The following is a 26,978-nucleotide window of genomic DNA, read 5'->3' as shown; positions in this document are numbered from 1 at the left end:
TAAGGGGGTAACAGTTAGGAGTTAAGCAAGGAGCCAAGGCTTTGCCCTCACTGCTGTTCCGGGCAGACCTCCATCATGGGGAGCACAGTGAGATGCCCCAGATGAGCTGATGAGGTGCCCTGCCAGCCTTTCTCAGGGGGTGCGTGTCTGTGTGGCAGAGCCCCTGACCAGCCCTCCCCGTTCCTGTTCCTCTGACAAGCTGCCACCAGTGTGAACTGCAGCAAGGCAGGGGGCTTCTGGCATAGGAGCAGAAGCATGGGGGCAAATGATTCTCAGTTACTTGTCTTCGTGACAACCTAATACGGAGCTCCAGAAGTTTTGCCCTCTCTCTATTCTGTGTGATAAACTCAGGAAATCTAGGCTACTGCCCATGTCTCAGTTTTTCCAAAGGCAGCATTGCTTTGTTCAGTGTTTTCTCTGAAGCTTTATCTAACTTAATCATCACAGGTGATCAAAAGAGCTCCTCGGCTATTTTTTCCCCAGGTACATTTTCCTTCTCATTAAAATCTTGTACTCTTAAACTGTTCCCCTGCATGTATTTAGTCTGCCTTATAAGAGCTCCAGTCTTGTTCTTTCTGCTCTTCTCCACAACGCCTCCCAGGAGTGTTTGCCCCCAGTCACTCCAGTGGGGATGCTGGGCTTGATGCTGAAGGGCTGCCCCTCCTCAGCTGCTTGGAAGGGCTGAAGCCACTGTGCTCTTGGGCTGGCAAAGGGGGTACAGACTCCCTGTATATAATGGGGCTGGCAAGGCATGTGTGGTGGAAGTGAGGCGGCAGCAGGGCAGAACTGTGGCTGACAGTGCAGCTGTCCTGGCACAAGGACAGTACAAGATTCTTTTTCCCCTCTGGGAACTCTGAACCGAGGTGAGATCGTGCTCACCTTTTGGTGCAGCATGCGTGCCAAGGAAGAGGCAGAGTGTCAGTGGGATTGCTGTTGAGGAGAGGTGGGAGGTATCAGTTCTGAGCTGCCCTCCCCTTCTATGGTGCAGGGCAGTGCTGGGGGAGTCCCAGGCCTTGCAGGTGCAGACCCAGCACTGAATGCATTGCCTCCTGCTGCCAGCTGAACACACCTTTCGGTTTTTGCTCCCCTGGTGCTGTAGCCTTTCCTCTTTCACTGTCAGAGAGAACTCCTTAATTATTATTACTATTTATTTTTCTCCCTGTGGTTTGCTATCTTTTTGCTAAACTCAAGAAAAGGGTTTATTTCTCAGAGCTGTGTAGGGGTCACTCTCATTTGGTTTACAGGCCCTGCAGCAAGAAAATCATGCAATCCACATTAATATGTTTGGGTGGGAAGTTTCTATTCCAAAAAGGTCACATAAACAGAATCACAGCATGAGTGGGATTGGCAGGGACCTCTGGGTCCATCTGGCCCAATCCTTATTCAGCAGGAACGTCCATAGCAGCGTGCCCAGGCCCATATCCAGATGACTTTTGGAATGCTCTAAGGAGACTCCATCACCTCTGTGAAGAGTGGATGCCACCTCTGTGGCAGTGCTCCATCACCTGCATAGCACAGAGGATCATGCCGTGTTCATGTTTGTCCCCATTGCTTTATGTCCTGTCAGTGGTACCACTGATAAGAGCCTGGCTCCAGAAAGAGAGCAAGTGAAAATCCATGGACCTGAAATGTCCATAGTTTATTGCTGTTCTTTCTGTCTATCAGCCAGGAATATCCCCACAGCAACCACCATCTCCCCATGATTTCATCTCTCCACAGTAACCCGCAGGTATTTGGAAAACCTGGAGTGTCGTTAGCCAGGATGATCTCCTTGGGCTGTGACATCCCATACCTCCTGCACGTCCTTCTCTCTTCCAGATGTGGCTGCCCTTGGTTCAGTTGTGGAGAATGAGGACGCGCTCCTGAGAAACTTATTTCAAGGCTATCAGAAATGGGTCCGCCCTGTAGAAAACTCCAATGACACCATCAAAGTCCTCTTTGGGTTAAAGATATCACAGCTTGTGGATGTGGTAAGCGCTGTGTCAGGCTCAATAAAGCATTGCTTCTCCTGTGGAGAGCCCTGTGCCTTGCTGTGGTGCCGGTTGTGCTGCTGGCCTTGGCTCCTGACACAACATCCACTGGTCAAGCAACAAAGTACCACCTGGTGTGGTGCCAGGGTAGGACCTACAGCTGCCCTGGGGCTCCTTCATCTCCCAATAAACCTGAAGGCCCCCTCCTGCCTGCAGCTCCTGTCGTTAAAGCCTTGTCACATCAGAGGCTGTCCCTGGGCCTTGCAGGATAGCAAGGTACAGGGCTGGGTATTGCTAGCCCCAGGCAAGGTCTATCCAGGCCCAAACCAGCAGGTGACTCAGCCACACAGCGGGGGCCTGGGGTGAACCAGACAACCTACGCGTGAGCTCACTGTTCCTTTCCCTCCGTCTGTGCAGTGCATGGTGGGGTTTGCACAGGGTGGGAGGGCCAGAGGATGCCAGATGGCAGCAGTGCTCCTCTTGCTGCAGAGGACAAGTTCTTCTTTTGTGCTTTCTTTACAAGCTTTGTCTTCTCCCTGCCCAGACTCACCTCAGGTTGGGCAGCCTGGGGATGTGAGCCGCCCTGCTTTCTGTCCTAGACCTGTCATCTCCTTCTGCCTCAGCACCTGATTCTGTGGGGGCTAAGATAGGTCCTACTGGATCATACGTGGGGGTTGTCTCCTCTGGCTGTCCTGGTATTGCAGGCCTCTCTACCTTGTGTTGCCCTAGGATGAGAAGAACCAGCTGATGACGACCAACGTGTGGCTGAAACAGGTAAATCAGATAGCCTCAGACCTCCCCATCCACTGCAAGGCTGCTGAGTGCTTTGGATGAGGTGCCGCTGCAGCCTGCCACTCTGCCCATCACCATCCATGACAAACTCAGTGCCACATAGCCCTGCCTGAAGTTCTCCTCTCCATTCAGCCAGTGCCCAAAGAGGAGTAGAGGCAGATATTGAGCTTTCAGGATGCAAGGTACCCTCTTTCTGGACTGCATCCCAGCTATCCCAACCCATCTATATTCTAGGGAAGCAACATCTCCTGGAACTGCGACAGTTGTTCTGGAATGCTGCCTGTGCGCTGAGGGACTATCCTATCTCAGACTTAGAGGTCATCTGAGCACTCTGTCCCTTGCCCCAGCTAAGACAGTCTTCTTCTTCAGCACAAGTAAAGAGAAAAAAAAGGCTCAGCATGTTAAACCCCCCAGATTAAAATCTGTGGGATTTCTGCAAATTAGTTATAACTGTCTGTCCTGCTTCTGGAAGTAATTTACACAAGAGAAGGAAAAGCTCAAGCTGAACTGTTAGATCTCCTTCACTCCTGAGGAACATTGTATTTGGTTTAGATTACATTGCACTGGTTTATTGACCTTGTGACAATTATTTTAAGTCTCTCAGCCATGTGAGCATCTATAGATGTGTCAGATGATCTTAGGGAGAGGACACAAAACCCAAGGCTTGCACAGAATGATTCTGTAAGGAGTAGTTCCCAGACTGCTGGGGCTGGTGGAGGAGAAGTGCAGCTCAGTTTGTTTCCTCAGTTTGATGTCTACAGCCCTGCAGTGATTGAGCTCTGGGATGGTGTGGGATCCTGGATACTGAATGGGTACTATGCAATAAGATGGCCTCTCCCCTGGCCAGTTCCTCTATCGAGGACAAAAAAACTCCAGTGCCCTGGGACAGCCTTCGTCCCTCTGGCTGTGTCACATCTCCATAGATGTATTAATGCATTTGGGGCAGTTCTGGTCAGACAGTCTGGTCAGGCATGTGACACCTTTTTCTTCACAACATTGTCCTGATTTCGAGCCTGTGTCACCATTCACACTGTAGGAAACTAGGTTCTGCTGCAGGTTCCTCTGAGCATGCTGCAGGGCTAGAGCAATGCCACCATCTTCTCCTTGCCTCACAGATATGAGGAGAAGAAGAAGGAAACCATTTTTTCTGATCCCTCTGCGTTAAAGCATAGATAAAAGAAAGACCTGACCAGGAAGTTGCACTGCAGACATGCCGCTCCCTTGCAGGTGTTTGGAAACCAAGCTCAGATTTTAGCCAGGGCAGCTCCCTAGGATAACTGAACACTGAGGTGTTCACACAGGTTTCTGAACTGGGCTCCTGCTGGGTGCTATTCTTTCTAGAACCTCTTCTGAGCATTCTGAGGACTCTCAGATGGGCTATCAAGGAAGTGCAAAGTGCATGAATGTGCAGAGCAGAAAATAAGTGAGACATGGTCATTGGTTTTCACATATGCTGATATCCTCAGGAGGATGGGCTGAGCACTAAATACCCATGGTCTGGCTCTGGTGTTCCATTCTAGGAAACACTGTCTAGGAATCTAGAATTCGCAAAGGCTTAGTGTGAGCTGGTTTCGCATGCAATTCAGTACTTAGAATACTGTTAGAAATTGCAAGAACAACAGCTGAGAAAAGATGCCTAAAACTAAGCAGCATTAAAACATCTTTTTGTTTTGTTTAGAGAAAAATGAAGAACATCCAAATCTTTCCAAGGACTCAGAGTTCCTTACTCTGCAGGAGCTGGGGAGGTCAGGGAAGGCTGATAGTCACCTTGGAGGTGAAGGGGGAGTCAGAGATATCATTCCTATGCATGAACTTGGCTTTTCTTAGATAAACAAAGCTCAGATGAAAGGATTTTCTTCGTTTATTTTTCTTTCTTTTTCCTCTCAAATCCAAGTTCTAAAGATGCTGGAAACTGAAGTGGGCTTCCTGGCAAACGTAGAAGGTGCAAAGGAGTTCCAGTGGTTGCTGAGATTTATCTGTTGCTGGGCAAGTTGTAGAATTAATTGCTAAGCCGGGGCCCAAAGTTTCTTGACCTGGCTTCACTGGCTTAACAACCTGAGCCCAGAGGCAGGAGTTTGGCAGAGCTGGTGGAACGGGAGAATAGTGGGGAATCTGGGAAGGCAGGAAGCGGAGAGGAAAAGGCCCTTTACATCTGCTGCTACAGTTCAAGTCAGCATAGCCCATGGGGAGATTCCCATTTTAAACTGTTCATCTTCAAATTCTTCATGCAGTTTATTTTCTGCTCTAGTAAGGAGACACGCAACTATTTGCCTTGCAGACATGAAAGAGCACTTTAGCTTGGAGAGAAATCAATGCAGGGCATGGGGGAGGGAGGATTGCTGCAGATAGACAGAGAATCCAGGCCTTCTGCCAGGCTTAGGAGAGCTCTACCAACCTTGCATCCGTGCATGACCTTGGGCCCTATCTTTCCTTTGCACCTGGAGGAGGAAGGCACTCTCATCTCACCTGGGTCTCTGCTGAGACTCTGGGTTGCTGTAAAGGTCTGAAATAACAAGTGGGTATGGTTATGAAAGGCAGGTGGAACTGAAGCAGTAGGAGCAGGCTATATGATAGAAGAAGAAGCAAAGAAAATTGCTTCTAGGTTTGTCCTTAGCTTATGAAGGAAATTGACGTAGGAAAGCTGATCCCTGGAGAGGTCCTAGTATTGGAGATTGATGGAAAGTGCTTCATTATTTGCTTCATGATATTAGCCACAATCTGCAGATCTTGTTTCCACTTGCTTCCATTCTTGTGAGCAGCTGAAAAACCGTACCATGAAAGAGAACAGAGAGATGCTTCTTCACTGCACCTCAATTTCTAGGTTGTTGGTGCCACTTTGCTAGGCTCTCTCCAGGTAACAAGACACAACGGTTCAATGTGATGAAAATGGCCAGCACTCTTCTTGCTTTTTGCATTTTTTTTTAACGTAAAAATATATCTTCAGAATTGTAACCAAATTCTTTGCAACATGATCATATTAATTTTCCTGTAATGGTGTGCCAATCTTTCTCATGAAACAACGATTTGTATTGCAGGGACAGTGTAATTAAGCACATAGAGACAGATGTCATAATGTAGGCACTTCTATAAAAGATCTTGCACACTGACATTACTGAATCATAAAATAGCTCAAGTCATCTTTGTCTCCCATCCAGCACTGGGAAATATCTATAGGAAAACAGACAGTACTCTCCACAAGCGCCTGCTTCAAGGCTGCCTGGATAGGCTTTTTTACGAGGCTCACCTCTAGCTGAAGGGGCAGTGCTTATGGGGATTAATGTCTTCCAGCCATGCCTGCACGACATCCCTTCTGCAGCTGCTTCATCATATGCCAAGCTCTTCCCTCAGTGCTGTACAATACAGAACAACAAGGCAGATGGGGGGGGAGGAGAAGTAATGAGGCTGCTGGGGGCTGAGCAGGCAGAGAACTGCTGATTCTTTGCAGGAATGGATGGACCACAAGCTCTCCTGGAGTCCAGAGGAATATGGTGGGATCACTGCTATCCGTGTCCCTTCTGAGTCCTTGTGGCTTCCTGACATTGTTCTGTTTGAAAAGTGAGTAGCATGTTTCTTACTCCAGGCTTGGGCTGTAGCATGGATGAGACATGCCAGCTATCATAGAGCTTGTGTGCATTCTTAGAGAGCTGCTTGTGTAGGCAGTATGAATGTTGGCTTTCCTTGCATGGGACTGTGATGGCGTAGCTCTTGGGCACTCTGATCTTGGTACTGTTTCTTTCTGTCTGACTCACAGCGCTGATGGACGTTTTGAAGGGTCCCTGATGACCAAAGCCATAGTGAAATACAATGGAGTGGTGACCTGGACACCACCAGCCAGCTACAAAAGCTCCTGCACGATGGACGTAACCTTCTTCCCCTTCGACAGGCAGAACTGTTCCATGAAATTTGGGTCATGGACATACGATGGCAGTATGGTGGACTTGATTCTAGTGGATGAAAATGTAGACAGGAAAGACTTCTTTGATAATGGGGAGTGGGAGATCTTAAATGCCAAAGGTATGAAAGGCAACAGGAAGGATGGGCTGTACTCTTACCCATTTGTCACTTACTCCTTTGTGCTGAGACGCCTTCCACTGTTCTACACTCTTTTCTTAATAATTCCCTGCCTAGGATTGTCTTTTCTAACTGTCCTAGTGTTTTACCTGCCCTCAGATGAAGGAGAAAAGCTCTCATTGTCCACTTCAGTTCTAGTCTCCCTCACTGTTTTCCTTTTAGTGATTGAGGAAATAATCCCTTCTTCTTCCAAAGTCATCCCTCTGATTGGTGAGTATCTACTGTTCATCATGATTTTTGTGACCCTCTCTATCATTGTGACTGTCTTTGTTATCAACGTCCACCACCGCTCCTCAGCAACCTACCATCCCATGGCTCCCTGGGTTAAAAGACTCTTCCTCCAGAAGCTGCCTCGGCTGCTCTGCATGAAGGGACATGTAGACCGTTATTCTTTCTCAGACACTGAGGATAAGGAAACCACCTTGAAATCAAAACTCCCAGGAAAGCAGAAACACAAGCAAGCAAAAGATGGAGAGAAGATCGTGATTGCCTTTTTGGAAAAGGCAGCTGATTCCATTCGGTACATTTCCAGGCATGTCAAAAAGGAGCACTTCATCAGGCAGGTAGGTGAAGGGAGGGCAAAGAGGCATCACAGCCTCCTAGTCAGCAGTAACTTCCAAGTTTTTCCTTTTCTGCATGCCCTTCTGACTGCTTCTTCCTCTTGCATTCCTCTTGCACGTGTTTTGGGAGCTTTCTCTGCTGGGTGTGTGAAAGCATGTTACTTCAAGAACAGTGTTGTGTTGTGGGACTCTCTGTTCTTCCCAGATGGAAGGGGGACAAAGCTGGTTGTCCTGGAGGAATTCCTGTCTTAGGAGTATTTGAATAACCTGGTCTTGGTTAAGATGGGGACAGAAGCAAATCTGGAAAACCTGAGTTGCCATATGCTCTGAAATTGTGTCTTTCACAACTGTTCTGGGCAAGTTTTATGGCAATCACTAGGGCTCAGTCTTGGCCTCCCATCTATTCTATGTAGTGTATGTGCCCTGTTTTGAGCTGAGGCCTTCATGGTTTGCACTAACAGAAGCTCATTTTAGACACTCTTCTCCTCCATCTTTCTCCTCCCAGCAATTCACCTGGCTATTAACATTGCAAATTTTAGAAGTTAGTTAAGTAATGTGTCCATAAACAGTGCACCTCACATAAAGGTAGGATAGCCAAGCAAGGCAACCAGCAGCATAGGTAAAGAGAAGAAGTTCTCTTAGCACCCTCCTAGCAAAAGCCAAGGCTTTGTTTAAATTTTATTGATGACATCACAGGGTGAGGAACAGTAAACCAAATGTGCAGTATGTGAGCATGTAGTGTCCGTGACTGAAGTCTTCTCTTTGAGGCTTGAATTATTAAAAAAAAAAAAAAAAAAAAAAAAAGTCCCTTGAATCTGTTTTATAAACAGTGCTTCCATTTATTCAGGGTTGTGCCAGTACACACAGTGCAGAGCCTCCCTCCTAAATGCATGCAGCATGAGCCAGCAGAGCACTTAGGCAAACACAAGCTGGTGGGACCACTTGTACCGCAAGTAACATCTGCGTCAGAGTGCTTTGCTACAGCCAACTCCTAGCCCTCCAAGGGAAATGCTAAAAGAAAACCTAAATCATTATAAAGACATCTGCAGGCTTCAGTCAGCTGTAAGTTTTTACCTATGCACTTAGCTAAAATCTTTTGCACAGCCTGAAAGAAGTCTAATTATCATGTGCTTATACCATGAAAATGCTCTGGTGTCTTGAGAGACTGGCACGTATGGCTGCTGAAAAGCTGACCCATATTGGTTTCAGGCTACGGCACACTGCAGTCTGATTTTTAAAAGCAGGTTTTTTGGAGTTGAAATATGTTTAGTAATACCAACAATGTACTGGCCTCCTTGCTGTTTCTATTTGCTTTTCCTCTCTCCTTCACAGGTTGTCCAAGACTGGAAATTTGTAGCTCAAGTCCTGGATCGGATCTTCCTGTGGTTATTCCTGGTGGTGTCAGTGGTGGGTTCAGTTCTCATCTTCACCCCTGCGTTACAGATGTGGCTGAATAGCACCTTGTAGAAAATGCTCCCACACTAACATACAGCAAGCCCAATGACGTGGGATAGTGGTGCCTTTGAGACTGGTTTCTGTTCTTCAGGATGGGAAGCAATGCAAGAGCAAGAGAAGGTGATGTTAGCATCAGGCATTGGTTACTACTTCCTGCACATGGCTCTGACTGTTACAACCTTGGTGGAGACTGGAGAAGGGCTTGGTGAACAGCAGAATCCAAAATTGAATTGGGGATGCATAAATGAGTTATAAGTATTTTACTAGTAGTTTGGTTATAATACAATATCATTATATTGTTATTTATATTATATTGCAGGGATTATTAGTTATACTTGGGGATAGTAGTTCTGGCACAACCATTATGTGTAAAGAGCAGATGTGTCAGTTAAAATACTACTTAATTAAAGAAATTAGAGTATAGTAGCAACATTGTGCTCAGTTCTCAGTGCACAGTAGCAAGTCAGTATTCAGTTTATCTACATTACCAAGTAAAAACCACGAAGTCTTTACAGATAGCTTTCTACATGTGTCAGAACTGGCAATTATATAGCATGTGCATTAGAAAAAAAGCGTGAACAACTTTTAGATGGGATACCCAAAACCTCTACTCTGTGGCCATACCTTCAGGACCAGCTCAAGCATGGCAGAATTTAGAACTCTGCCCACCCACTACCAACCAACACTACCAACCACTACTACCAACTACAGCATGCACATTTTGTCTCTCCTCTTGGCCATCAGGAAGTTGCATTATTATAATTCTGTACAATATTCATTTTTGCCTCATGCTGTGGAAGATAATTAAAGGCTGAACAAGTGAGGGCTTTTCCCATGCTCCTCCACGTTTGGAAACTATGATTCCTGCACCTGCATGTTCACAGGACTGGAAGATCACCTGGAGGACATCTGCTGAAGGCCCACAACCATGCTGCTCCAAGTGGCAACAAAGATCTTCCGAAGTAATTCAGTTGGAGGAGATACAAGATCATCTGTGGCAAATGAAGCTTGTCACTGGTGCTGAAGTGTTTTTCTCCTAAGAGCTGTGGGGTGTGTTGGCTGCCAGAAGGGTACATGTTTGGTGTTGGCTTGTCCATGTTTCTCAGTCAGTTCAGAATTTCATTGCTTTGACGCATTTAAATGGAATCCTTCTGCATTATTAGAAGAGAAAATGCACAGGTGAGGGTCTCCTCTGCATTCCCTGGGACAATGCTTTGCTATCATTACATCCTTTTGAAAACTTCTCTCAGAAGTTGTAGGCATTTTTGAGGCTAACAAGTGATTGGAAATCCAATTTCTGACAACATAAATGTAAACCTGTTGCTAAAGCTTTAGTTAACCTTGAAACTTTCTCTCTAAGGGTGGAGGTCAGAAGGTGTTTAAAATATCCAAAGGTATATTGTTGTGTTGTATGACATGTGCACGCCAGACTCTGTAAGTTCAGATCATCCCATCTTGTTTCGTCACTGAAGTTCACTTGGGCAAACATAATCAATAAAATTGTGTTTAGTAAATGATTCTCAGAAGTGAGAACGCTCTTACGTTAGTCTGAAGGTGTTCTTAACTTTTTGCTTTGCCCGTCCAATTTCTAGCCCTCATTAAAAAAACGCTGGTTTCAAATCTATTCAATGCATGATTTTGCTTGTTTTTGGAAAGTACTCATAACTTTTAACCTGTGTGCATGAGTTTGAGGAGGAAGAGTTGGCTATTATATTGCAGGATCCCAGAGCAGATCTATGTAGTTTAGCATATTCAGACAGGTGTCTCAATGTAGACACTGATGTATAGATCTCACACATTAACCTGTTCTTCTTTCCATGCACTGTTCAAATCATTTTGTTACCCTGACCAGTACTGTGAAATATCCATAGGAAAACCTATTTCCAGCAATCAAAGACTCTTGAAATCAAAAGTGCTGGATTTTCCCACTGACTGTTAGTGCCAAGGGGCTGCCTATTAGTGATGGTGGATGACAGAATTCTCTTCTGTGTAAGTGCTCCAGGTACTCAGCTGGCAGATGATGCTGTCCTTACCTTGCTTCAATTCAGTCTCCAACCTGCAGACAGCAGACCTCTTTGTATTATGTGACCATATCAGACTGCAAGCTGCTTTTTCCTGTTTTGTTTGAGAGGGCTCAGGTGCATGGACTGGGAGAAGTGTGAGTGCTGCACAATCCTCTTGGCTTTTGACCTCTGGTGCTCCTAGCACAGCCCCCAGAACTGCTACATTTTTAGTCTCTCTGCCTATTATTCATGCTGACTGTTTCTGAGCTTCCCTGAATCTTATTCCCTCAGGCCCAGAAATGCATTCAGCGCATCTCACTAAAAAACACAATGTGAAAGGACATCTGTGCAGCACTCCTCCCGCTGGGTTCCTTCCTTCTGCTCCATGTGCCTGTGGATGATGACCTTTCAAATTTAAAATCTTAAAAGAAAACCCAGCCTTCTGCCTTCTCTGCCCAAAGTGTGACATCTTGATACCTGGCTCTGCTTTGCCAGGGACACAGTGCTGCATGGCAGGACCATATGTATCTTCCATCCACCCGGAGACAAACACGCTGAATTCCTGCGGGCCTTTTTGTGAGGGAGAGTTGGAAGGATGGTCTCCCTTGGGAAGAGAATGCGATGAGCTGGCTGAGCTATCTAACTGCTTCTGGGAACAGTATTTTTAAAATAAATTCACAGATGTGAACACTCTCAGGGAAAGAAAGTTGATCGCCACCGGTGGTATGCTTACTGGTGGAATATATAATCAGCCCTGCATTCACCTCCAGCCATTCTGTTATTTTCACTGTCTGTATGGCCACAGGTTCAACAGCAAATGCTGGAAATCAGATGCCTTTCCTGTCAAAATAAAACATTCAGGCACAGAATGCAGCTTTCCTCTTCAAATTCTCTCTCTTTCCCCTTCTATTCTTGCTGATTAATGAGCTATCACAGAGAGATCGTTTGATAACATATCTTAACACATTGTGCAGCAAGCTCTTCAAGTGTGTTCCAGGAGTAATATTTAACTGGCAGGTTGATAAACAATGTATGTTCATACATCTGTCTGACTCTCACTACACTATTATGCAACATTCAGGCAGGCTATAGAAAAAAAGATTTTCTTCTAGAAAAGAGTGGCTACATACTTCAAATATGTATTCTTGTCATGCCACTGTTGCCTCTGCCTTATATTTCAGCTTCACTGTCTTTAATATGAGCAGAAAAAGAGTAAAAAGCCAATCAGGGTCTTCAGAATGATTCTCTTCTGCCAAGGAACAGTACTGTCTGAAGTAAAGATTGGTGCATGGCACGCTCTGAAAACATTGTACTGATACTGCACAGTTAAGAGTTAAGACAGCCTATAGCAGAGAAAACCTTTTTACTCTTGAAGCTGCTGTTTGGAATAGCAATGATGCCCTTTAAGAATCCTTAGGTACAAAACCAACAGGGACAAAATAGGCAAAGGGCCTGAGGGTGAAGTGTCCACATAGTTTAGAAACCACATTAGGTGCACAGCTACCAAGTGTTTCAGGATTAAGCTTGGTTACCTGGTTACCCAAGAGAAACTCCAGCTCCAGAGTGTCCCTACAGTTGCAGAACAGGTTGCACACCCAGGACTGTTCTGACAGGAGCTTCTGCAGAGCCGTTTGGATCAAAGTGCCTACCTTTGCATAGGATTAATGATAATCTGCCTTCTTTTGACATGATATGTGTAATCTAATTTGGACCTGGTTTTGAAAACAGATAAAATCAATGCTGCCCATCCAGTTCTGTCTGTGATGAATAGCTGCCCAGGGACAATTGCTTCCCAAGTAGGCTTACAAGTGAACCTGAGCAAGAAAGTATTTTCAGAGCAGCCTCTGTGGACTGGGACCACAGGCTGATGTAAGGAATGTGGTTTGCATATCCTCCTGGAGCTGACCACTGATTTTAATACTCAGTACTGGGAAATAAAGGGGAATTTGGTCACAAATATGATGAATAAAATGGCTTTTAAAGATTCTGAGGCATGTGGATCTCAAATGTATATGCTTTACATTTTAATCATGGATGCCTCAGGTCTTTTATGCTTTTACATATTGCATCCAGGTTATTCTCTGGTGCCCCTAAGATCATAGAATCACACAATCGTTTAAGGTTGTAAAAGACTTCTAAATACACCAAGTCCCACCATCAGCGAATCCCCACAGTGCCCACTAACCACATCCCTCATTGCCACATCCACGTGGTTCTTGAACACCTCCAAGGAAGCTGACTACACCCCCTCGCTGGGTGCCACTGCAGCACCACTTTTCTGAGTTTTTCCCAACTTGAACCTCCCTTGGTACAGCCTGAGGCCATTCCTTCCCATTCTGTTGCTGTTACTGGGGAGAAGAGGCAGACACCCTCATTTCCACAGCCTCCTTTCAGAGCAATAAAGTCTCCTCTCATCCTCCTCTTCTGCAGACTGAACGATCCCAGCTCCCCATAAGACCTGTGCTCCAGAACCCTCACAGCTTTGTTGCCCTTCTCTGGACACACTCCAGGGCCTCAGTGTCTTTCTTGTAGAGAGAGGCCCAAAACTGAATACAGGACTCAAGGTGCAGCCTCACCAGTGCTGTGTACAGACGGATGGTCACCTTTCTTCTCCCGTTGGCAATACTACTTCTGAAACAAGCCAGGATCCCGTTGGCCTTCTTGGCCACCTGGGCACAATGCTGACTCATGGTCAGCCAGCTGTAAAATAATGCCCTCAGGTCCTTTTTCAAAAAGCTGCTCCAAACAATGTTAGAAAGACTGTGCACTGCAGCATATTAAGCAGGTTTGTCATTAGTGAGAAATGCTTAAGACCTATTAGGCTTCAAGCATAAAACTAAGTACATGTGCTGCTGATCTCAGATCCTCATTTGTGTTCATGTGTTGTATAAGATGGGGATTGTGTAAACATTACAGAGTCAAGGGATTTGTTTGATTGTACTTTTATTTGGATTTTTGCCTGCCCTGTCCCAAAAGCACAGTAAAGAGTGTTGATTGAGTCAGTAGGACTGTGTTACCTCAACTAAGCGCCATGCTGATGTCTAGCATTGTACAAGGAAAGAAATGTAAGAGTTGTGATGAGGAAAGAAAAATAAGACTTTTGTTCTCTTAGCACAAATCACTCACAATGGCCCCCTGAACTGAAACCATGGGAAAAAAATCAATTTCTGCCCACTACAGTGATTCTTGGTGCAATTGCTACTGAAGATCTAATTGAGAAGACAGACAGCTACTCTATAAATCGCAGCCTCTCTGCCTTAGAAAGACCAAAAGCTCATTGCACATTTTCAGTACCCTTCTCATTCTGCCTTGGATTATTGCTTGCTTCCCTTCTCTCCACTGAAGCTAGATGCTGAGGGATGACATAAGAGGAGAGGAATACAGGGGGCAGTTCCAAACTGAAAATGGAATACCAACATACGTGGAAAAAAAAGGAGTGACTCAAGTTATTCATCTGCTATTAGTGGCTGGATAAATAATCCAGCAGTCCCAAACACACAAAGGATTATAAACACCCAGAGAAATACTCTGTCAATCACCATAGCTACATATTTCCAATCATCTTCCACCTGAAAGAGAAAAAAAAAAAGGATAGATTACGTGTAATGTAACACATAATTGTGAGTTAGCATTTAATGGTAAAAAAATGTCCCTTCTGCTTTTGAACAAGGAAGAACATACATCCTGGCAGAAACATTGCTTGTGGTGTTTATAGCTGTTCAGTTTTCTTAAGAGGGGTCTATTTTCTTAACAGTATTTATAACTTCTGGGTGAGAACATTAAGCATTCTCCTAATCTTCTACTGATTTTTTTTCCTGAGAATTCCAGTCGGTTGGCAAAATGTGGCTGTGTCTGACAGCAGCAAATAGAATGAGACCATGTGACGGGTGTAGATTGAGGTGATGTGGCAGGAGGCTGAGTCACCGCAGCTGCACATGGCTGGATCCTGCCAAAGGATCTGGTCTGGCTGCCCACATACGAGACAGCCTGCTGCTCTGGCATGATTGGCTGCACTGCCATTCCAGTTAAACACTCTGCCTCCAGTGAAATGGACAGCTGAGCACATGAGCGTTAGAAAAGCAAACATCCTGACTACGCAAAGCTGTGCCATGTGCTGAACAGGCTGGAGTGAATGTAAGTTTCGGGGATACACGCTGGAACAGCTTTCAATGAAGTCACTGTCCTTGGAACCATGCCTGTGCATGAGGATCACTGCATCAAAGAGCACTCATTCACATAAAACCAGTGAGTGGTAAAGAGATCCCTGCTTAAGAGTTCTCTCCACTTGTTTTCCTCTCCTCACTGTAGTTCTTCTGAAAGGACATACAGCATGAACTCTAGCTACAGTTGTGCTTCCACAATTTCCCTAAGTTCTTCCACAATCTCCAGAGATATTCAAGATCTTTCTGGTTGCTTGTCTATGCGACCTAATGTAGGGAATCTGCTTTAGCAGGGGGCAGGACTGGATGATCTCCAGAGATTCCTTTCAATTCCAACAAATCTGTCATTTTTAAAGGGCTTCTATTCATATGGGACATGTCCATAACAGCATGCACATAGCTGTATACATCTGAACAAAGCAGAAGCCTCTGGAATAATTTGCTCAGTGCTCATTGGAGAAAAAAAACAGAGAAAGGATTTTTCCCACATGAGAAATCCTGTCTCCAATCCTTGGTGCACTGTGAAAGGTGAGATGCAGAGCTGCTGATGCACACTCCAGACTAAGAGTAGAATTGCATGTGGCAGAAGAGGTTTGCAAAATGTGAATCAGCATGACTGGAAATGAAAGACTTATCATGGGCTTCATAATCAAAGTGGCACACTACTTGAACTGCTTCACACAAAGTCTCCTCTTATTTGGAATGCATCGAAGAAATCAGCTGAATGCAGTACAAGGGTATATTTTCTGATGCTGTGGCACTGGAAACAGGGCTGAAATGCTGGGGTGAAACAAAGCATTAGGGGCATAGTTACTAAGCAAGACTCAGTTCAATCCCTGCCTTACTGTGTACTGCTGGACTCCTGTCCTTTTCTTTGGTCTCATCCTGTCACCAGGCCTTAGCTATAGCCCAATATTCAAAGTTATGCACTTTGTTTTCAGATGAATTTTCTGCAGGACATTAAAAAAAAGTTGGGGGGGGAGGGGAAAGAGGAGGGAGGAAGAATGAATTTTGGGGTTACATTGAAATTGTATAAATTGGTGCTGATTTCAACCAAATATTTGGATTGAAAGAATATCTCTCAATAATTATCGTGCAAAATATCGGCTTTTTTGTGATAGAAATACAGTAGCTTTTAATTTTGAAATGGAATTTGTCTTCTCATAGCATCTAAAAAGCATCCACATTTAAAGTTAGAGCAAAAGTAAATGTTTCATTAGGATCAAAACTCTTTAAAAACAAACCATCTTGAAGTGTCAAAGAGTTTTAATTCTTTATGAGGCTTTGGCAAGTGCTTATGTGAGATAATCTTCATTGAAGCTGCTTTTAGTTCTGTGTTTACTCCCAAAAAATTGGCTCTTGCACTCATAAGATTCCAATGTACATCACTTTCTATCACAGCAATCCTAGCTAGGATGAAAGATTTATAGCCTTACACAAGCTAATCTATTTGTTCAAGTGGCAATTCTCTTTTTTTTTTTTTTTTTTTAATTAAAAAAAGCCTGTATGTGTGTGGATCTTATTCACCTATTGTCTGTTTTTGTTTATCTGCCTCCCCCAAACTCAAAACTTTTATTTTAAAATTGGAAGTAATGCCTTGCTGAAGGCACAGTGAGTCAAACCACTGCAAAAATATAAAAAATTGTCAGAAATCACCGTACTGAAACACATACTGAAACCCTACATCACAGTTGTTTGCCTTGCTTGCTATTCTTCCATGAAATTCTGCAAGCGTGACCTTGTGCTCAGCTTGCTACCTCCCTTACCTCTTTGGTTTCATTTTGAGACTTCATGTTCTCTGCAATGAACTGAACGTTGTTGATGACATCTTTCACTTCTGGGGAGTACTCTGTGTGCTCTGCCATCCATTTCAATGACTGATGACTCAGTTGACTTCTTTTGGTTGAGGTGAGTTCAGCTGCTTTATCACAGTGACAACACCAGTGCTCCTTATGTAATTTGTTATCTTTGTGTTTCCTGTGCTTTGCTTTGCCTGATGCTTTGGCTGATCCTTTCTTGGTCTCTTTGGAGATGTTTTTTTTCTCCTGTTCTAGAGGCCGCTGCATCAACAGAACCTTGGGGAGCAGGCTAAGAAAGACAGTTTTTACCCATTTGGGCATTGTGTGTGTAGTTGGAGTTCTGTAATGTATATTTAGGACAAACACAGTGATGACGATGGAGAGAGTCACAAATATCATCGTGAAGAGCAAATATTCACCCACGAGAGGTATTACTAAAGAGGTAGATGGAATTGTTTCTGTGATCACTAGTAAAAATACAGTCAAAGAAAGCAGAACAGAGATGCAAAGAGTCACCTTCTCACCACAGTCAGAAGGCAGGTAAAAAACTAGCACAGTCAGGAATGAGATGAAGAGGCAGGGAATAATCAAATTTATAGTGTAGAACATTGGCAATCTTCGAATATAAAATGAATATGTTATATCTGTGTAGATCTCTTCACAGCAGTTATATTTGATGTCATGTTTGTAGCCAGAAGCATCAACTATTTCCCACTCACTATTTTCCCAAAACTCATTCATGTCTACTTTGGAGCCAATGATCAGAAGATCAATTTTGGCTTTGTCGTAAGTCCATGAGCCAAATTTCAAGGAGCAGTTCTGATGATCAAATGGGAAAAAAGTAATATCCATAGGACAGGAACTTTTAAATATAGCTGGGGGGGTCCAGGTGATCATTCCATCGTAGCGAAGAAGGGCTTTGGTCTTGCCTTCAACTTGAAAATCTCCCACAGCACTAGAAAGACAAAAGAGGCAAAGAGAAGAAAATGCTACAAGAGGAAAATAATGTATCTTATGGATACAGCAAGATGATACTTTTCAGAGAAGGAGCAAAATGGAAAAGTGTTCATCATACTTATTGTATAAGACAATATCTGGTTTCCAGATTTTATCTGCTGGTACCCGAACAAATTCAATTCCATCATACTCTCTGGGATCCCATCGCAATTTGTAGTCATTCCAAATCTGAAAGAAGAACGGATTAGAAGTATAAACATTGTGTTATCAGCAAGTATCTGCCTCACAGATCTTCCTCATGAATGGGAGGTTGCGATAGAGACTGGAAGAGAATCATGAGTAGAAGAGAGTCATGAGTGATCCGAAAGACATCAAAATCATAAGCTGGAGAAACAGGGGGCATAGGTGAGCATTGCTCACATTGTCTTGCCATCTCTTGCTCTGTGAGGAGCTATGATAACAGCGATTCACTGCTGACATGCTGAGCTCTCTCCTCTGGCTTGCTACCTCAGTGTATAGCAGTGCTACTCTGCACTGCAAGCAAGAAACATGGTCCTTGCTGCTGCCCATATTGGATTGGGTCCTGAAGGCTAAGGGAGACCAACATCAAAGGAGACAAACTACCTAAAGGGAAAGGAGGTGCCTGTGCACAATGTCAGGTTGGTGTGGCTGGGAAACATTACTGACTTTATAGGGGCAATGAATTATGAGCTCAGTAGCAGCTAAAGACACCTTTCATTGCTCTCTAGTGATTTATCACTGGGCTATGTCCAAGTTCTCACAGCCTACTCACAGCCTGGTCTTAAGTACCATAACTTCTCAAGAAAACTTTGTGTGGATCACTAACAGGGTCTGGAGGAAACTGTTTTGGTGAAAGATAGCTTGTTTCTCTCAGCAGCTAAGATTTTGTAGGGATCTTTGCTTATGTATATGTGCTTAAACCATCAGGTGAAGTTAAGGCATGTTCTTTTTGATAAGAAATGTTTTCACTAGAATCTTTAATATGGAGTTGACTTAGGATCACAGAGTTGCATATTTAATCACTCTTAAAGTGTATATTCAGCTAAATTTACTAGTGGTAAACCAGTGATAATGAAAACTCAGAACACAGGAAAGATGGGATATATAACTTCTCAGAAAAAAAAAAAGAAGAAGAAATTACTTATTCAAATTTTGCTAATGTAGTGTCTCCTAATTTGTACCTCTTAAACCATATTACAGAACACTTATTATATAGACCTAACATTCCATCACATTAATGCAAAGTGTATGAGAAATGCAATGCAGTCACTTACATGTCTTAGCCACAAATTGGTTTCCATAATCTGATTGACTTCATCCTAGAAAGAAACACAGGCATGCACATCTTCACTCATATATCATTTATAGTATGCTGAGATGGCCATAGTCTTATTCCGACAAAAATAGAAACCAGAATTCCACATTAACTGACATCAGCTATTTTCTGCGTGTGGTCAGTGGCACTCGAGTGGATAATAAAGATAACTGGACAGAGCTGGGCTATTTTCAGGGTGGGGGTTACAAGTTGTATACAGACAACTGCAGCTCTACCAAAAAAATGTTAAGGCTCTGCTGAAAAATTATGCCCCACACGTGTGGAAGAGAGCTGCACTTGCCAGAGGCCTGAGTGTATGGAGGACAACAAACTTACAGCTGCTCTGATCAATGGCAGAGGAATAAGGTTCTACTGGTGTCCCTGTGTTTTGTTGGGCTCAGTTTTTAAAACACTCTGTTTACATAGTACAGTACTGGACAAAATTCGAGGAAAACAACATCTGCAGTACAGTTCTTGCATTTCTATGTGAAGTTGTGCAGCATATGAACTAAACCTGCACTAAGTTAAATCACTGCTGCAATGAAAACTTATTTTTAGAGTCACTTACTGCTGTTGTCAACCAGCAGTGAATCATAAGGGTGCTGCAAAAAGCACAAAAATAAAAGATGGGATCCTGTTCTAAGTAGCCTTCAGTTTAAAAGTGTTTGGAAAGATACAGGTTATAAGTATATATGAATGCAGCCTAACATATCCAATGAAAATATCTGTGAGAATATTGCTTTGTGTAGTTCTTAATATGTAAACATATGATGTCAAAAATTTTAAAATACTTACAGACCAAAGAATACAGAAAATGCAGATAATTTTTATCACTGAGGACAGAGGACTAAGCAACAAGATAGTTTTGAAAGCCTTGTTGGGCTCCTGTCTAATGGGCAAGGTAACTAGGCCCTTCCCAAACCCATGACACTTGATAAAATCCAAATGGATCCACAGGAGAACTAGGCTGCATGTTAGACAGCACAAATACAATCCCATGTCCCTGGGGTAGGCAAACCCTGTGACTGTGAACATTTGGTACTGCTGCTCCATATACCAGGGGCTGCTGCCTAGAGCAGAGGGATTTGACATGATAGAGATAGCCAATGAATCTGTACAATGTGAACTGCCTGTATGAGGAGCTGAAGTGACCTGGCTGACAGAATGGCAAACATCTCACTGTGTACACATAGGCACAGGCATGATAATACCAGCTGTGAGGGCTGTATGCGCAGACATCATGAGTACGTCTGCTGTTGGAACACTTTCTGTGTTTTACAATCATGCCCAAATCTCAGCAGTCTTCTGTAGTCAATCTTACCACATTTGTAAGCTGGGTAATGGCCAATTCGAAATGCACTGTGACGGGATCAGATACATTTTCCACCGGCCTGATGAACTGGTTGTAGTGGGAGAAGAGTTTGTGAAATAGCCGTTCCTCTGACTCGCAGGCTGTGGTGTCTGCATTGGTAAAGATAAATAACAAGTACTTCAGAGGTAAGGAAGAGGGAAAGTAGGTGCTAAATAACATGCCGCTCCAGTCTTTTGTTCTGTGTATCAAGATACAGAGCTTACTTCTGCTCTGAAGGATGTCCATTTGTTAAGTTCAGTGAGAAAAAGATGGAGGTTTTGTAAGAGAGAACACTCTTTGGGAACAAGCACATCCGACAGAGCTGGAACTCCCAGTTAGTATGGGACAGATTAGAGTTTCGTAGGAAAAAGGTGTAGGGCAGGCCCTGAACAGCCTCACTGCAGAAACAATAAAAGTGCTCTGAATCTGTTACACACACCTCAAATCTGATACAGGCATTTTCCTTGTGCTTGAAACAAAAGACTTTGATTTTAAAAGGAAAGACTGAATCGTGCGGTTTCTGGTCTGTGATCACACAGATGTCCTGCAGGAAGATATGCTTACTCTAAAAAACATTATTTTAATTGTTTGGGCCACTCTTTCCTTGGTTGTGAGCCTTCTGCATTAATAAAGCATGCTCAGATTCAGAGGATTATCATGATTTAAAGATGAAACTTTGGTTATTGCTGATTTCATTTATGAGCAAATATGCCAGTAGAACTTGCATGATTTGGCATTTTGTTCCATCCTTTTTGCAACTTCTAGAGAAGAGACACAAATGTCTGCAGAGTTTGGATGTTTGAACATTGTGTTTTGTGTCATTTAAAAAGGAAATTGCAGTTTCCTTTTCAGATCTCCTTAGAGCCATCCATCAGGCTGTGAGTAGAAGTCCCCTGCTGTGGGAACACGGATTTCCTGCCATAGTCTCACATCCAAAGCCAGTGAGTCTAAAATCATGTTTGGTCTGAATTTTTCCTGCTGGCTTAGTAACAGACTTAAAGTAGTAGAAGCAGGCAAATATGTAGGCCTCTCGTTTTTATACTCCAGTTGCAGATGCTCATCCTTTTGGTATTGCTTTATGACAATGACTTTGTGCTCTGCTAATATAAATGCTGTAACTCAGAAATGTCCTGGTCCTGCAGGCATTCAGAAAAGGCGTAGTGACTTAAAAGCAGGAATCCTGCTGAAATTCAGTGAGATGCATGGAGATCACTGCACCAGAAACAGATCACAAACAGCAGTGAATGAAATGCATAGGAGTTCTCACTTTTGGAGATGTGAGCACAGAATGTGCTTCAGTGTGCATTATTAAAGCAGTGGCAAAATTCAAAATTCAAGCATCGAGCAAAATTGTGAGAGCTTCTCTATCATTGTCATTCTTTGCTAGAAACAGTTCCTCAATTAGTTCTCAGAATAAAATGAAGAATTCTAGCTGTGAAAATTAATATTGTTGTAGCTCTCTCAAAATACTGTTGAAATCTTACAAGTTTCAAGTTAGGAATAGACAATAGAAGCTTTAAATTGCATTCATTCCATAGAATCAGAAACAGAGACTAGAAAATACTCTACAAGACTAACACCAAAGACAGCCTACCTGTAATTAAGAATGTGAGCATGAATGCCCATGCACCAAAAGCAGGGAGACACCAACATAGCCGCCTCGTGGGATGCATCGCCAGAAGCAGAACAGACCTTTTGAGAAGAGAGATTTGAGGTAAGCCAGGAACTGAGAGCAAGAAGACACTGAAGCCCCTTGTTAAGTAAGAGGTGCAAAGATGGACTTCAGTTTTGCATTTGCAGCAAACTCTGCAGCCTGCTAAGCAGAGCAAAGCCTGGAGAGTTGCTTCCACAGTCACCAGGAGAGAAGAGCTTACGCTGTGCGGAGAGATGGGAGCGGGAGCATCCTATCAGGTGACCTTCACATTTACAGACACCCGCACCCTTGCCTCTGGGGGAATGTGTGAGAGTGCAGGAGAAGGAGGAAAGGCAAGAGGCAGGGTGGCCGTGGCTGTGGGGTGGGGGAAGAATCCTCCTGGCTCTCCACGTGCTGAGTAAAACAAGCTTACTCAAAAGCATCTGTTTTAACTATTGCTTGGTCCTCACCCGAGTGAGCATGTCAAAATATTCAGGGATGAAACAACTTTGCTTTTCTCACCCAGGACTGATTCTGCAGCAGGAGGAATGGATATATGCATCTAACAGAAAATATATCTGAGCCTTGAAATAGGAAAAACATCATGCGCTGGAATTCCTTGACAGTATTCCAGGTAATTAAATACAAAGGCAAATAGATTTACAGTGGGCATCTGACAGGAGCAACCAAGTGTGCTGAATTCTCTCCTGACAGACAAGCCAGCTCACAAAATCCATTTTCCTATGACTTTTTTGGTGCATGTGCTCAGACAGAGAATCTCCTTTATGTGTGCTCAGTACAGCATGAACACATCTAAGCAAAGAGATGAGTGCTTCGATCGAAACAGAACTGCTCCTCATTTCCCATCATTACACTGTTGTATAAGCGTGGGAATAAAAGAAAAGCCATGAAAGTAAAAAAAGATGCCCTTTTTGTCTCACAGCACAGAGGCAATGCTACAGCTCGGGAGGTGAAATCAAAATACCTTCTATCCATGTTGTTAAAATATGAGTAGAAGGGAATAGGTCTGCATGGAAGAAAGAGACTTAAGAATGAGTTGTCTGAATAGAACTGATATTGGAAGTCAACAAAGTTGCCCATGGCAAATTTTGAGGCATGAAAAGACAGTCTTGGAGTTTACTAGCAGAAAACCTATTCCTAAGCTTACTGGATCCAGCCTGGTTCTGCTGCTGATGGAAGTAAGTTTGAGTTGAGCTTTCCCTCAGGAGAAAACTGACAAGGTAAGAAGAATCACACCATAAGAACATTTGGGTGCCAGGAACTAGACTGACCTCTCAAAAGCAGCAGCAAACTAAACATGATTTTAAGTTAAGGAGGTGCAGTGAGGCATGGCTATGAAGCATTTCCAAGCTGAAGTTAGATATGAATTCTTCTGTGAAGTAGTTAAAGATGAAAGTAAAGATTTCAGCATAAAGATTTTGTCCTGCACGTTTTCATTTTTCCAACACTCTCTGAGAAAATAAGAAGTGGAAACAACAGGAAATTGTTTTGCTTTGTGTCTGATTTTTCCAAGTTGGAATGTTTGTTAGAGTGATGCTAACAGCCTAGGTGTATAACCTTGCTGTTCCTTTGTATAATCCAGGGAAGCTCTTGTTTCCTTTTTGAATTTATGCTGCCCATGGTGCACTGTATTTCACAGAATTATGCAACCACAATGCATCAGAGGATACCTGCTACTGGATGGAATGCTTTATGGCATACAAACTCCAGTTCAAGTAGAAGAAGAACAGTAACATAGTTAAAATCAGTGTGAAAATAAACTGACTCCAAATTCAATTTTTGTTCTTCAAAGCAACAGACTGGCCAAGGAATTGGTTGTCAGAAGTAAAAACATCTACAGGCTTGTATCTGGGTTAAATAGGCATCCATGGCTTGCCTGAGTAGCCTGTGCCAGGCCTCACCAAACTCTGAGTAAGGAATTTCCTCCTGGCAACTAACCTTACACTCCATACATACATATATACATTTAGTTTCAAGCCATTCTCCTTTGCCCTATCACTTCTTGCCCAGGTAAGAAATCAGTGTCCCTCCTGTTGTAAGCTCCCTTTAGTTACTGGAAGGCCACAGAGAGTTCTCCCTGGAGCTTTCTCCATGCTGAACAAGCCCAGCTCCCTCAACCTGTCTTCATAGAGGAGGTGCTCCAGCCCTCTGAGCATCTTTGTGGCCTCCTCTGGACCCTCTTCAACAGCTCCACATCTTTCTTGTGCTGGGCGCTCCATATGACTGTCACCCCCATCCCTGTAAAATTGGGCATATCCTGAAGTGATTCACCTGGAATCCACCTGGAGAACACTAGCCTGCCAACCTCTCAGATTCCTCAGAGATCTGGTATAACCTCCTACAGCTGAGATGTTACTAACAGCAAAATGTTATTATTCTCTTAATTCTTCAGTGCAATGAAGGAATGGCTCTTGTGAGGATGCTGAAAGACTAAGTATTGTATTATTAGACTGCACAGACCTGCTTCATCAGTGAGGATTATAGCTTCATCAAAACAGGAGGTTGCTATTGATCTGTGTTAGTAACATGCTGAATGTAGTTAGGATCCCATGTTTTGTTTGACTCTCGCACTCAGCACTCAATTACTCAATTACAAATTACTGGTGATCTTGCATTGTAAAGTAGTTTTCAGAAGGATATTAAGAATACAGCTTTGCTGCATCTCTGGCAGATGCTTAACCACCACAGAAACACTTCCAGGTCATCACCCTTTGTTCAAATGTGAGTACAGTATGTCTTGAAAGGTCTCTCATGGAGCAGTGCATTCACAGAGATGGTTTTCCTGCACTACCTGCAGCAAAGCCATGTGCAAACCCTGGGCTGTGCCTCTGTCTTATTCTGGGACCTTAAATGCCATCAGTGTTTGCTCCCTCATCCATTAGTCACTGGATGGAGGCCAGGAGGAGCAGGAGATGTGGAGCATGTATGTGGATGGAACTCAGGGGGCCATTGCATGTAGATGCAGTGCCCCATGCTCTAAGATGATTCACATGAAGGCATTTTGGGGAGTGAGATTTTAAGTGATGGGTGGGAAGAGGCTGTGAAGCCTGCATCAACCACAGCTTTAGCAAAAACCGAGCACAGAATTTCTTCAGTTCAGTAGTATAATCTATGGTACAGTCCCTTCTTCCTTGTTCTTCTGTTTTAAAGGGATAAAACCATGACAATCTGATAGTGAGGCAGTCGTTACATGCTGAATAACAGTACATTAAGGAAGATGCCCATCGAGGTGATGCAGTACCCAGAGTGTGAGACAAAGATCCATCTTTTCAAAGTTGGAGCATCTTTTTAAAGTCAAAACGTCACTGATGGCAATGGTCTTGATGCACCTTACGCTGTACATGAGAGTCAAATAGCATTACTCTTTTCAGCTTCAGTGACCTTCAGTTTGGAACAACTCTTTTTGTAATTCGATAGAGACCTGTTATAGGCTGATAAAACCTGATCAGTTCTAAGGAAACTAAAACTCAAATCAGTAATCTCTATCTGGCTTTTCTACTACTCTTATTAAGGCAAAGTGTCCTGGGAATGTGTTTCAACGTGCAAAATTTGGACTGCTACTGGAGTAGCTGAAGATTTCATTGTCAAAATGAATGTCAGCAATTATCAAATAGCAATCCACAAGGTATTATTTTCTTCACAACAAGACATATTCACAACCATAATTTCCCTTGAAATGAAGCATTGTTTTGCACCAGATTTCACTGGAAAATGGTCACCAGGAGCCCTTCTGCCAAAAAACAAGCACACAGAATCTTGAAAAACTGCAGACTAAAATGAATGATGTGAAGAAGTCAGAATTTATTCTGACAGGTCTCAGTAGTCCTGTTGAAATTCTACTTGGACATAAGAAATTGGTATACTTTCTTCTTTAGACTTGAGGCAAATCTATCAGATGTGCAAGTTCAGAGCAGCAGGGACTAATGGCGTACAAGGATGTACTCTAAAGGTGCTTGGAGTTCTCACCAGCTGAACACTTTGACAGAATTCTTCTCAAGGAATATTTCTCTCCAGAGGAAACCACTGCAACCTCTGGTAACTTCTCTCCTGTTTGAAAAAGAAAAGTATTATCTCTCTACTAACACTGACTACTCACTGACTTATTGCCACGGAGCTTGTACTTACATTGTGCCAATATCTCTCAGCAGTGTTGTTTTGAATGGCTCAGAGCCATTTTTTCTTAGCCATTTCTCTAGTCAGTCAGAAAAGCATGAACATTTTCACAAGATACATTAATTTCACACAACACTAATTACACAACCAAAATCAGTATACAAAACAAAAACTCAAATTGACAAAAATAAATATTCACCCAAACCTAAGTTCCCTGACAGGGCTGATGATGAGGAGGAGTGTTGTGTGACTGTAGTGACATACGACAGCCTCAGGAGAGCAAGCAGCACAGTGACATCTCCCATGAAATCTCATCACGGCACATCTATTTCATAAAATATTTCAATTTTTGGTTGATTTATATGAAAAGCAGTGAGAGGACTTTATTTACTCTCAGAAAATAGTACCACCTCTCTGCAAACAGAACCACTTAGCCCAGAACTCAGACTTCGGCTAAAATTATTTTTAATCCATTTTAGTAGTAATTACTTAATTGCTGGCTTTCAAAGTGCACTGAGAAAGACAGCTGTGGAACTGGTAGAACATAAATGTGCTGAGAGGCAAAGAATAAAGACACTGCAATATAACTGACCAAAGCTCCAGTGCTCCTGAAACATGTTGTTACTTTGAGAGATCTGAGTTATACCATTTTTTAACCTCCTGTAACAACTTATATTTGTATATGGAGGGGGAGCACTTCCAAGGTGCCAAAGGAGACCAGCTGCCCATTCCCCTCTATATGGATGACAAGTCAACA

The 26,978-nt window shown here is 43.3% G+C and overlaps 2 protein-coding genes across 2 annotated transcripts; one reads left to right on the top strand and one right to left on the bottom strand.

Moving 5' to 3' along the window:
• The first annotated feature begins 1,823 nt into the window (after positions 1 to 1,823).
• On the top strand, positions 1,824 to 8,860 carry CHRNB3 (cholinergic receptor nicotinic beta 3 subunit). Its single transcript, XM_042822958.1, has 5 exons — positions 1,824 to 1,970; positions 2,700 to 2,744; positions 6,208 to 6,317; positions 6,514 to 7,396; positions 8,726 to 8,860. The coding sequence occupies exons 2-5, from the start codon at positions 2,718 to 2,720 to the stop codon at positions 8,858 to 8,860; spliced, it is 1,155 nt and encodes a 384-aa protein (XP_042678892.1). The 5' UTR covers positions 1,824 to 1,970; positions 2,700 to 2,717.
• Positions 8,861 to 13,881: 5,021 nt separating this feature from the next.
• Positions 13,882 to 22,127, bottom strand: CHRNA6 (cholinergic receptor nicotinic alpha 6 subunit). Its single transcript, XM_042822824.1, has 6 exons — positions 22,049 to 22,127; positions 20,425 to 20,564; positions 19,063 to 19,107; positions 17,886 to 17,995; positions 16,778 to 17,765; positions 13,882 to 14,420 (listed from the first exon to the last, which is right to left on the bottom strand). The coding sequence occupies exons 1-6, from the start codon at positions 22,125 to 22,127 to the stop codon at positions 14,298 to 14,300; spliced, it is 1,485 nt and encodes a 494-aa protein (XP_042678758.1). The 3' UTR covers positions 13,882 to 14,297.
• Positions 22,128 to 26,978: the final 4,851 nt, after the last annotated feature.

Source organism: Centrocercus urophasianus, unplaced genomic scaffold, assembly GCF_019232065.1.
Source record: "Centrocercus urophasianus isolate 14NV4802_14NV808 unplaced genomic scaffold, USGS_Curo_1.0 seq_21, whole genome shotgun sequence".
Lineage (NCBI taxonomy): Eukaryota > Metazoa > Chordata > Aves > Galliformes > Phasianidae > Centrocercus > Centrocercus urophasianus.
The sequence above is the reverse complement of the archived record's forward strand: the minus strand, read 5'-3'. Positions and strand labels throughout refer to the sequence as shown.

Coding starts and splice junctions, on each gene's coding strand:
- CHRNA6 (XM_042822824.1), bottom strand. CDS start 22,127: ATGCATCCCACGAGGCGGCTATGTTGGTGTCTCCCTGCTTTTGGTGCA. Junction 20,565..22,048: donor GCTCACATTCTTAATTACAG/GTAGGCTGTCTT, acceptor TTACCAATGCAG/ACACCACAGCCTGCGAGTCA. Junction 19,108..20,424: donor TTACCCAGCTTACAAATGTG/GTAAGATTGACT, acceptor GTTTCTTTCTAG/GATGAAGTCAATCAGATTAT.
- CHRNB3 (XM_042822958.1), top strand. CDS start 2,718: ATGACGACCAACGTGTGGCTGAAACAG. Junction 6,318..6,513: donor GACATTGTTCTGTTTGAAAA/GTGAGTAGCATG, acceptor TCTGACTCACAG/CGCTGATGGACGTTTTGAAG. Junction 7,397..8,725: donor AGGAGCACTTCATCAGGCAG/GTAGGTGAAGGG, acceptor TCTCCTTCACAG/GTTGTCCAAGACTGGAAATT.